General features: G+C 44.8%; 1 protein-coding gene across 2 annotated transcripts in view; it reads left to right on the top strand.

The window, feature by feature from the left end:
* The first annotated feature begins 5982 nt into the window (after positions 1-5982).
* FBLN5 (fibulin 5) overlaps positions 5983-12349 on the top strand; it is a 272407-nt gene continuing 266040 nt past the window's right edge. Inside the window, exon 1 of one of the 2 annotated variants that reach the window (XM_086937681.1) lies at positions 5983-6374. In XM_086937681.1, coding sequence (XP_086793807.1) covers positions 6361-6374 — 14 coding nt within the window. In that variant the 5' untranslated portion in view covers positions 5983-6360. The remainder of the gene's footprint in view (positions 6375-12349) is intronic. The other variant, XM_086937680.1, reaches the window with a different exon arrangement.

Raw genomic sequence — 12349 nt, 5'->3', positions numbered from 1 at the left:
ATGGGTGCATAATAAAAAGTATAGTGCAGTTAAGCAAGATAATGCTAGGAAAGGCACATGGAATAGAAAGAAGTGAGCATTGTAAGACAACACATAGTAAAGTAGAGCAACAAGTTAAGCTAAGGTAATACAGGGTGTATTGATATTTTTCCTCCTTTACTGTTTTTGAAAGTATACTCTTGAGGCAAGCATTACTATGTTGGCTGAGTGTTTGTTTATCAACTGTTATGGCGATTATTAGGCTTCTTTTCTTAACATTGTATTGATATGGGCATGTTAGATGCTTTGTTTTTATGACTTTAAGTGCTAAACCTATTCACAGTCATTGTTGCTTGCTGTTAGTCTCAGTACTGAGACAGGTGTTTCTTAGTTTTGTTTTTGGCAAAGTTATAGATACTGGCATTGTAAATGTCAATTATTTTATTTATGTCTTACATACATTGATAATCTCTGTACACACAGCTACAGACACAGACACACACAAGTATACAGACAGACACAGTTACATACACACATACAGCATCACACACACATAGTATTACACACATAGCATTACTCAGCTCCTGGAGACATATCTGCAGACATACACAGCTACAGACACTCACAGGTACACATTGCTACACACACACATAGCATCATACACAAAGAGCATCACTGTAGACATAGTTGCACACATACACAGCTACACACAGTAACACATTGCTATACATACACATTGCATCACACACACACAGTATCACACATATAGCATCTCATACACACAGCATTGTACACACAGACAGTATTACACACATACAGCCTCACAGACACATAGCATTACACACATACATAACATCACACAAAGACATTTGCACAGACACAGTACCATACACACAAGGCCCTCTCACACATTTATACACAGAGCTCCTATACACATAGAGTTGTAGTCCTATACACAGAGTTAAACATACTTACAATGCAAGCTTAGATGATGGTGTCATATAGCACAGTAGACCAATATCCTCAAATTATGGGTACATAATAAAAAGTAGAGTGCAGTTAAGGAAGATAATGCTGGGAAAGGTATATGGCATATAAGGAAGTGAGCGAATTAAGACAACACATAGAAAAGTAGAGCAACATGTCAAGCTTTCGGCAGGCGAAACCAAAAAATGTTGCCAATGGAAACAGGATAGAAGAGTTTTACGTGGACTGAAATCCAATAATATACACTGTGGCACACATCTAGTCCCGGATTTAAAAAAATATATCAGCAAGGGCAATTTGATTCAAAATCCCATGTAATTACTTTATTTTGCAGAATTTAGATTTTACCAAATATACAAGTTTTAAACCATCAATAAAGATAAAACAAGCAACTTCAGAGATTCCAGTCTATGAATGGTAGAATGCCTATCTGTGACGGGCATGACCTGCTCATTAATACTCTGATGTGACACCATCAGCGTTTCAATGGTACAGTTCTAAACTATATTTTAGGGTAGAGGGAACCAGCATGCTACCATGATGTGCATACAGCATTGCCGCCCGTTATATAATGCCGGAGGGCTACTGGAGTCTGGTTAACGTCTAGTTGTCACCTAGGATTGTTTTGGAGACTTTCTAATGATCAGGGATAGCAAGGGCAGAGGGGACACGGTTTGTAGAGAATGGCAGAGAATGATTGCGATAAACGGAAGTCAGTTAATTGACCTGCTGCAAGGGGCAATCTGGATCACCTTCTGCTTCATAGGGGGACGAAATGTTAGGTTTCAAGCCGGCGCAGGAAGATAAGTGCTTCACAAAACATGTATTTAATTTCACTATTTTTCGTAACGTTAGCATGTCTCCTTCAGTCACATAACGCTGCATGCAAAAATACAGAGCTGCGGCCGAACCCACTAAAGAACGAGGAACAGCTCTGACCTTCTTGACGGGGAGCCAATCGCTGTTCGCGATTGTTTTTCTGACTATGTATTTATAATGTTTTATTTTTTATTTTAGAAGTTTTATGTGTACCTTTGAGGAGAGGTCGAGGTCCTACCGGGTGCCACTGCGTTTTTTCTGGATCAGAGCCAGAGGCGACTAACCCAGAGTAGATTTTAAAAACCCAAAATGCCTCCGCCGCCCCAGCACTGCAAACTGACCCTCCACAAACAAGGGGCTCGTCCTTGTTCGGGTTGTGCCGGAAAAAGCTTGTGATATTTATTTAAACCTTGCTCTAGACTAATCCTGCCGTTATCTAAACAAGGACTTCTAGACACGTTCCTCTCCGGTGAGATGGGGCAACGAAGTCTCGCGTGTGACCAATCGGAACTGGCCCCGCAGCACATTGGCCCTTTGTAAAAGGGAATTACGAGATGGGAGGGGCAGGGGCGAGGCCGGACTTCTTCTGGGCACACATCCCGGGGCGATCCCGACGCAGCCACTGCACAACTCGCTGCAATGACTGCACAGTTCACCAACTCGAACACAACATGGCACTCCGCTGTGTCCCAGCACAGCGATCGCATCATTCACTCATCCTGGCCTCCACATGTACAATCGTAACAACTACTAACACGGACAGCGGGAGGGGGGGCGGGCAGGCACACGGACAGGGGGAGGGGGGCGGGCAGGCACACGGACAGCGGGAGGGGGGCGGGCAGGCTCACGGACAGCGGGAGGGGGGAGGGAACGGCAAGAAAGGCACTCACCTGGACTTCTTCAGGCGGCGGTCGGCCGCGGAAAGGGAAGAAATCAAACGGACTACAAAAAAAATAAACCCCGCCCACGGCCGCGATGACGATCGGAGAGGGAAGAAATCGCGGGAACGCCCACGAATCTGGTCCGGCCATGACGAACAGATCTCTGTTCCAATGGCTAGCCTCCATTTATGGAGCTAGCCAATGGAAACAGAGGCGGGGACCAAAGCACTCTACTCTTCTCATAAGGTTTTCCCTGCAGCTGCGCAGCTCGCCAGGCAAAACCTAACGAGTGGACATTGGAAATTTCTGCCCTAATAACATTTGCTCATAAAAAACAGCATCTTTTTTTTTTTAACATCACAGCAGAACATGCTTAACAGTAAATTAAGGTACATTTACTAGGGATTTGTGCCAGAGAAAGTCTTGCCAAGTTGCATGAACTCTTGCAAGGGTATTTATATTCTAACGCAAAAGTTATTTTGTGCAAGAAAGGTGCCTTTTTCTCAACGCAAATAGTGGTTTGCTCTATTTGTACCACTTAACCCCTTCGCTGCGGGGCAAATTCCCCCGCGGTGCGAGAGGTAACAGGGCTGGGCGTGGCGCTGGCATACTGAGGACGGCTCCTGGTCGTCATGAGTCACAGTAGGCGTGTGCTCATGACGCCGGAAGCCGTTCGAACTCCGCCCACTGATTAATTCTCCCGCACAGGCGGGGAATTAACTGCGCATGGGCGGAGCGGCAACGTTCGGACGGCTCCCGGCCGTCATGAGCACATGATTACTGTGACTAATGACGGCCAGGAGCCGTCATAAGCACACAAGGTGTTAAGTACACAACAAAAAGATAGATTGAATTAATCTCCGCCACCGGTAATTACTCTGGCGGCATCTCAGTCATTTTTATTTTGCACACCATGCCTCCTAAGTTCAGATCTAGCCATATGCAAATCAATCTTGGCCCTGATCCACTGAGGACAGTCCAACCCGAACTGCCAGGCCTGGTCCTCCCTGCACCCGATCTCAAGCAAACCCGGACTGGGTTTGACCTTATTAGGGCTCATCAGCCAGGTGCAAAGGTTGTTCGGAAGCGTAGGGGTAGCGAGCAGCGGCAGATGATTTTTAAGAATATGGCTCTGCGCCGCTTTCTCCTCCTTGCGCAACACAGCACAGCAGTTTCTGTTGCTGCTCTCCTTTGCACTCAATAACAAATCTACCCCTTTGTGTGCATGCCTGGTCTGCCCAGAACTACCCTCACACTCTCCGGCAGCTGGTGGCTTTTATGTCTTTTCATATAATTTCTCTCGCCTTACTTCACTGTAACTCAGCTGCCTTATCCCCGTGTCTTAACCTCTTTCTTCTCTATTTCAGCTATATCTATCTCACCTTTGCCTAACTCACTTCGCCCTCAATATAGCCAAATTGCCTCACTCAACTTCATATCTACATCTCTCATGACCTTGCTCCTCTCTCTGTGCCAATATATATCAGTCCAGATCCTATCCCTCTACCTCAACTCTATCTCTACCACATCCCTTTTTCTTTACCTCAATGAGCTTTTTCCATCTGGCTTCCCTGTGTCTCGCCTCCTTCCACTTCACTTCTCACACAGCCTAATTTCTATCCCTCTCGATATCTCTAAAACCTTACTGCTCTCCATCTCTCTCTCTTAGTCCTTTCTGTACCTCACCACTCTGACTCACTTCTCTGTCTAGTTTCACATTTCTCCCTCTAATAACCCTTTTCAAAAGATGTTGTGTGCACTCTGCCTCGATGAATATCTACAGGTAGTAACCCATGAAACCCTTTTCTAGGCAAGATGGTCAAAGACATTGCTAACCATAAGGTGCTCAGTGTGCAGCATAAACAATGTAAACTCCATATTTCTGGGTGTAAAACAATATTTTCATTATTTAAAACCTTAACATACAACTTAAACATAAAGGTCAAAATCTCTGCTGGACCCACCTCTAGGTACATACTTTCTGCGCCTTGTTAAAATTAACACTTTATATAAACGCAATGTTCCCATGAACAATTTCAGACTCAAATAGAGGTTATCCTATTAAGTAGTCCAATTTCTTAACCAGCTGCACTCTCACATTTTGGTGATTAAAAGGGATTAATTTAGACCGAGAATTAAATTATCATCCCTTTTACTGTCGTGCTTCCAGTAGGTGAACATTATAAACTAGTATCTCATTTGAGTCCATTTTCTTACTGTAATACACGCCTGATGCACCATTCTTTAGTCACACCTGCCAATTCAACTGCCTCCTCCCCCAAACAAAGACAAGACTCCTTGACCTCATGCTGTCCATTGGTTGCAATGCTGTCAGTTCACCAGATGCATTTGAATCAGGGTTTTCCTCTCCGGTGCAGCTCTGTTACAGAAGTAGCATCACTGAAACACATCTGATGTTCTGCCAAGGGAGAGTCCTGGGTGACTCTCTAAATGCAAGTTAACCCATGAGCTGTCTCAACAAATGTTTCTAACACGTTTACCTGGGAAAAACATTATCCCCTGGCCTCGGCCTCTTTCTGCTTCTGCACCCGAGTCCTAGTTCTCCAGACTCCTCCTTCCACCTGCCTCCCAGCCCCTCCTCAACATTCCACTGATGACATCACAGCATCTTAGCATGAGCCGACTCCAGAATCTTCTACACAGCACAGCACTCGTGAAGGACATCTATTGTACGGACAAAATGCACCAGGAAATACAGGAACAATGTGAATTACTAGAAACCCTGAGATATAGAACTACTGCTTGGCAACCAATACAATGACGTACGAACAAATTCGAGAAAAATAACACGGATACACCATGTACGGGTGTGCCAGGCGCTCCCTCGTAAACACTGTGTGTGCCCTCCTCACATAGTTTATATGACCACTCTGTTTCTTTCTCTGCCAGAATAGATCCACAACTTCAAATCTAGCCATTATTTTGCTTCCCACATGCTATAAAATCGGACTCTGTCCTTCATTAAGAGCCAGAGAGGATGATAGGCCTAGTGGGTACATTGAAGACTGGTACAAGGCGATCTAGCGTCTAATTTCGGCATCTCTACTTGAACACTGTGATCTTAAGCAACGCCCTTTATCAATCCCTGCGTCAATCTCCTTGTACGCCAAAGTATTTGGCGCCATCAGAAACCTCTTGACAACGGATGAAGCGCTGTATTTAAAAAAAAAAAATTATTTTGTATTTTTGCATTCCAGAGGTTGGAAGTGCACCAAGGCGCTCAGTCTGGGAGTGTGTATTTTTTTTCCTTGGGACGTATGCTATCCCTCCTATTCTTGGCAGGCTCCTCGAGATTGTAGTGGCCCGTCTGGGCCAGCTGGTGATATAAACCAGCCGTCCCCAGACTGGGGCCCCCAGAAGCATTGTTCAGCAGACATAGAAAACGAAGTGTTCATTTTTAGCATTCCTCCTCCAATTGGTTTGATGCAGAATCACCAAGGAGCGCTAAGCAAAACCAGGTGGCCTCGCTGGGCTCGCGCCAGTGTCCCAGTCAGCGCGCGGCCCGTCGCCTCGGCTCCGTTGTTCGCTGCCGCTCGCCGCTCTGCGCACTTCGGGTCCCGGCGACTTCCGGTGGGCGCTTCGCAGAGGAGGATCTGTGTCCGTCCAGGTGCGGCGCTGTCCTGAAAACAGACTTTGAGGGAGAAGGAAGAGTATACAACACAAGACTTTGAATATGCCAAACATGAGGTAAGCCCTCCATTGAGTTCTTCGTCGTGTCAGTGCAAGAAAGATGCGCGTCTTAAATGCGTATACCCTTCAGTTTTATTGAAAAACAAAATGATTTCGAAGAAGAGCAGTGGCGTCGCAACGATGGTTTAGGTTTTAATGCGAGCATGTACATCGCCAGCTTTAGCTGGGTGGTAAAATGTAGATGTAGGTGGGATTTTTTAGGACGCGAAGATCCCGGTGCGTCTGCACCTGCTGCACAATTGACAGCTGCTCACTTGAAGATACTACAGCACGCGAATCCCCACCCAATACATAGCATGGTGCAAACGCATCTTGACTAAACATAACATATCTCTACCCTACCGAAAATGACATAACAGAGTGACTTTTACGTTACGCTGAGAAGTTCTTTGGGGGATGCTTTGAAATATTTTTCTTTCATGGAAAATGCTTTTAATGTGTCGAACATGTTATGGTTACGTAAGCAAAAAACACTTTATTTAGTCTTGCTAAGGAAGGGTTCTTTGTCTCTTTAAGCCACCGCATCTTGTGAAGTGCGTGCGTAGAATGTTATCGGCACCGGGGAAAAGTTCTTTCAGCAGTTGTTTTCGTCCAAGATGCTGGGACGAAATCCGAGTCCCCTTGAACTCGAGAAAGAAAGAGACTGTTCGGATAATTATGCCTCTGATTTGGATTTCTCCATAAAATATATGGAAGTGAACAAACCTTACTACTGACCAGGGTTATTCTCTGAAACCAAATTATACTCTAACTCCAGGAAATAGATTTGCACATCAAAAAATAGTCTAGGTTGATAAGGTTAGATGGATAATGCCACTTATATGCACTACATGAGATCGCTTGTACAAATACGGGCAGTTTAATGGGTTCGACTGGACTATTGTTGGCATTAGGAAAGTCTGGCATGAAACACCACCTATGTTGTAACACATAGGACTGGAATAACTTAAATCACAACATAGAATAGGCTGTATCAGCCATAACATGGCGGCCCATCAACTTTGCAGCATGGCTAATGTATAACATGACATCATGCATGAAGTATGGCTACACTAACATAACATAGACAAAGAGAACATAGCATCACGTAGGAAGTATGGTTGTACTAAGATGACAACATAACCCAATTGTAAATTGGGGTATGTATATAATTATATACAATACTGTGTGAAGCACTACTGTACTAACATAGCACGACATTTTAGTTTTTTAATAAGAGTTTTTAAGTCCTTCGAACACTAGTACTGAACATAGACATAATAACCTCCAACAGCTCGGCTAAGATAACAAAACATACCATAGCGTAACAAGTTGTACCTGGCATGACCGGACGGGCATAAAGTATCACCACACACTATTGCATGAACTAAGACAATGATGCTTCCTCGGGCAGGTTTGGGGACCTCCTGTTGTCGTTTTGAACCTGTTGGCGGGGCGGTAGACCTTCGTCTCTTTCTGTTTCCGGGCCAGCCCTGGTCGGAGACTGCCAGCTGACACGAATAACACACAGCTGAGCACAGCTGTCAAACTCTGCCTCTGAAGGAGCTAATAGAGATGCATGTCTTTTTTCCACCTGACTGTGCTGAAAGACAGAACGGGTTGTCACTGACCAAAGACCTGTAGAAAAGACCGAGTTGTAAAAAAAAAATCCATATTCGAAATAAACAATTACTTTTGACCTCAATATCAGCAGTTTCCGATGAGACAGCATTGCCTGGCATAAACAGGCAGACTGCCATTACTGCCCTCCTCAAGCGCCCATTCATTCCAGGGCCTCGCTACCGAGAATGGTCGATGGCCAGTTTCGCATTATCGCGGTTATAGCGTTTTATACAAACCGTTGGAGACCGAAAGGACAAGTTGGCCAAAAGAGAGACCAGTCAATTTGGGAATTATACATTAAATGGCTTCATAATTTTCGAGAAAGGCACTGAGCGAGAGACATAAGGGGGGCAGACATACATGACTCATTCACTCTATTAGCATGCAAACTTTACTTTTCATCGTATTGTAGGTTTGCCATCTGCTAGTTCAGAATATTGTTGGGAAAGATCGTTCATTTACTTCAAAACAATCTTTTGGTTTACTTACCACGTAAGATCACGGGAGAGAGTTGAGTGATGCACTGTTTATTTGGTGTGAGTGTTTTGGCCCACCTTTTTTCGTGTGTATGTGTCTTTGGCTTCATGCCAAAAGAAAGCCTGCCTCTGAAAAGAAATTGTGTGCGAATGGGGATTAGTGCCAATGAGATCTGACCTGTAGGACAGGGTGCTTTCAAAACAAGCCAGTGTCTCTGAAAGGCCAGGAGAGCTGGGGCTGAGTCCACCAAAGGCCAAGGACAGAAAGTGATATACAACTGAGGGGCCATCAGCCCTCCTGCGGACTTTAAGGTACATGACAAGGTTGGCAGCAGACCAGTGTCAACGTGTAGTTTTCCCACCTGGTCTAACTACAAGCACCACAGACATAATGGTAAAAATAAAGAATTCATGTAGATAGCAAACACGGCAAGATGATGGACAGAGTAGTGAAACTTTTCATCCACACACCCCCAGTCTAGAGATCTGTGTTTAATCCATTTGTTCTTTTGCTCACTATTACACCCCAGTTTGGAACCAGCCATATGCAAATCAGTCTAGACCCAGCTCCTCATGGGAACATTCCAGCCCGAACTGCCAGGCTAGGTCCTCCATGGACCATAAACAAGCATCCTAGGATCGGTTGCGGGATATCACCCCATTTCAGCCAGGCTAGCTTGAATCCAGTGGTACAGCAAGCCAGGGACCCACGTCTGGGCATACCTTTGGCCACTTAGTGCAAACATAGCAAATGCAACAAGATGATGGATGAAGTGCTGAAACTTTTCAATCACTTACCCACAGTCGAGATCAGGGTTGAATCCATTTTTCTTTTGCTCACTATGGCACCCCAGTTTGGACCTAGCCATATGCAAATCAGCCTTTTTTTTTAAAACATCTTTTCATTGAAAAGGAAAAAGGAACACAAGGACACGTGATGCCGGTAGTTATCTCAGCCAACGCCACATCACAATTGCATGTTTCATACATAACAGGACATTTATCTCCAATTTCATATGCAAATCAATCTTGACCCTGCTCCTCATGAGAACAGTCCAGCCTGAACTGCAGGACAGGTCTTCTCTGGACCGTAACCAAGCATTCTGGGACCAGTTTCGGGGTAATTTGTGATGAATTCTGTGTAGATGTCTGGTTCTTGTATGCTGAGTGTAAGACGCCATTCAGTATATTTTGAAGCATTCTTGTTGGCGGTTAGACTAACAAATAAAAGTGATTTGTCGAGGATCCCGTATGGTCAACTGCGGAAGTCTGGAATTGAAACCTAATCGTATAGTACCAGTGACAACACTTTAGCCATTGCACCCTAGACCATGCGTCTGCTTCGCAGAATTAACTCATGATCAATGCTTATCCTTTTAACACCCCTTAACCTCTTAACCTCTGAAGTCAATGGACGCTGCAAATGAAATCAAACTTTTCATCACTTCCTACAAAACCAGATCTTTCACAATGATATGTCCTCCCCTAAATAATGCTGGATACTCAAAACCACCTTGCTCACAATTTGGCCATCTAAGTGACCCCATACACATTGGGATTTCAGACAATCAACTGTCAGTGCAAACTCCCTAGGTAAAGTTAATGGTGTAACAGTGAGAGGACAGAGGCTCAGTGGGCCCCTGCAAAAGGTATTGTATTGTATTGTAATTGCATTTATATAGCACTTACTACCCCTGAAGAGGCGTCAAAGCGCTTTTTCAGCAAGTAGCACGGTACCCCGGGACCCATAGAGGATTAGTGTTGAATTAGTATAGTGAAACATGCAAGTACATTTTAAGTGGTGGATAGGTTAGTCAGTTATTTGGATTAGCAATGATAGCAGAAGGAGCAAATGGCCTGCCTAGCCCCATCAGGGAGTGTGCACATTTCATCAAACAAAAGTTAAACAAGAGGGGAAAAACGGCTAAATGTAAGCAAAGATTATCCTGGCATTTATGAGTTCACTAACAACATACTATATATATTACCCAGTGACAGTTACCACTGGGTAGTTATAAGCAAGGTCTGCATTTCCATAGGAAATGCCTTTTTTGGTTTGCTAATAACTTTGGGGCCGTTTGATGAATCCTAACAAAACTTTAAAAAAAGCGCTCTTTTCCAGTTCGATCCTTCCTGGAGAGTATTGGGGTGAGCCATCAAGCGGAACCTGAGAAAAAGGGGGTGGGGGTGGTCCCAGAACACAAAATAGCCATGAATGTTCCATAGATTTTTTCGGGAATATGATACTTCTGCAAGGAATGGCACAAAATTTAGCAGGGAGATAGATCTTGGCCCAGAAAATGTGCTTTCTGTGGTTTGGTGTAAATCCGTTTAGTAGTTTTTGAAAAATGAAGGTTAAAAAATATTTGTATATTTGGATGGTTGGGCTCGAGGGACAAGTGTCCTTCAAGCACAACTTAACACAAATGAGTGTACAAATTACCTGAAGAGGCTTTTTTTTTCTTGGGCCATCTTGCTCCTGTGGGAATGAGGGTCCAGTGGGAGCGAGCACACTGACTGGCTGGCCGCAATATGAACAATAATGTTGCAGCAGCCATTACGAGAATTCGGGGACTTGGTGCCCTGTCCTGAAAATGTGCAAACAAAAAAAACAATGTAATGGGTCAGGGTAGGAATACCCAGCCCACTAGCCCTTGTGAGCAGGTCACTAAGAGACCATCTCTGGGGCCCTTCATTAAAAAAAAAAAACGTTTTTTACACAATCCTGAGGTACTCCTGCGTAATTGGGTAAAAAAGAAAACAAAATTGCAGCTTCCCTTCATTTTCTTAAAAGTAAAATGACCCCTGCCCTGGGATTTGCCAGGGCCTGCACTCAAACAAAATATATATTGGAGATGGGACATGTAAGAGGCCTCGCTCACCGAGTCAATTACTGCCCTGGGGACCCCAACCCCCCAGCCCGACAAGGGGAGGGTTGTTCGTGGCTCCCTTCCCCAGGTCATTTATGACCCCAGGGACAGGCATAATAGTGAAAGGGAGGGGGGCATGAGTCCCCCCTTCAAGAGCCGATTATATCCCTGGGGGCCACATCCCCTGGGACGGACCTGCACATATGTGAAAGGAGATGGGGGTGCCGGGCCACCGTCGCTGAGCCAATTACCAGAAGTGGACCGACAGAATGTTGAAAGGGGTGGTGGGCATGAAGCCCCCATGCCTTAGTTGCAGCTCGGGGGACCTTGGGGCCCGGCATTATTATTGAAGGGGAGGGAGTGTGTTATGATGCAACTTAATGTTACAATGATGCCACTTAATGTTACAATACTACTTAATGATATATTATTATTTCTCTTACCTTTGTTGGAGCTTCCATGCTCTCTACGTTCTTTCTCCATGTTCTTTGTTCGTGTGTAGAATGTGAAGCTGACTGCACTCCACGATCAACCGTTGCAGCTGGGTCATTTAGGTGGTTGGATGCCAGGTTGTGCTTGTAGTAAAATACTTCATTTTACTTACCGTCAGTTGGTCGTTTCTTGGAGCAAGCGTCACAACAATTTTGGCGACGATCTTCTACTCTTCTGAGCACAACTTTGCGCCATTTTTCACCGTATTCTTCTTTAGTGCTGACTTCCATAGTTCTTGCTCTTCTGGATGAGGTGTCTTGCTGTTTCTGCCTCCGACGCTGTTCTGCTCTTCTTGCTGGCTTCTTTTTGAGGTATTTTGCTCTTTTGTGGTGTTTTCGGATTTGCGTGACCGTTTGAGTCGCGTGCCGCCTTCTCGAGCAAGCCCCTCATGTCACCTTCTGTCCTCCGCATCACTGGAACGCACAACTCAGGCTTTGAGAACCCAGCGGCTATCAGGGCCAGTCTATATATGTCTTGGGATACATGTCTGGCAAGATTACTTTTGACTCACGTACCACCCATGGGAAAATCT

Source organism: Lissotriton vulgaris, chromosome 9 (assembly GCF_964263255.1).
Source record: "Lissotriton vulgaris chromosome 9, aLisVul1.2, whole genome shotgun sequence".
Lineage (NCBI taxonomy): Eukaryota > Metazoa > Chordata > Amphibia > Caudata > Salamandridae > Lissotriton > Lissotriton vulgaris.
The sequence above is the reverse complement of the archived record's forward strand: the minus strand, read 5'-3'. Positions and strand labels throughout refer to the sequence as shown.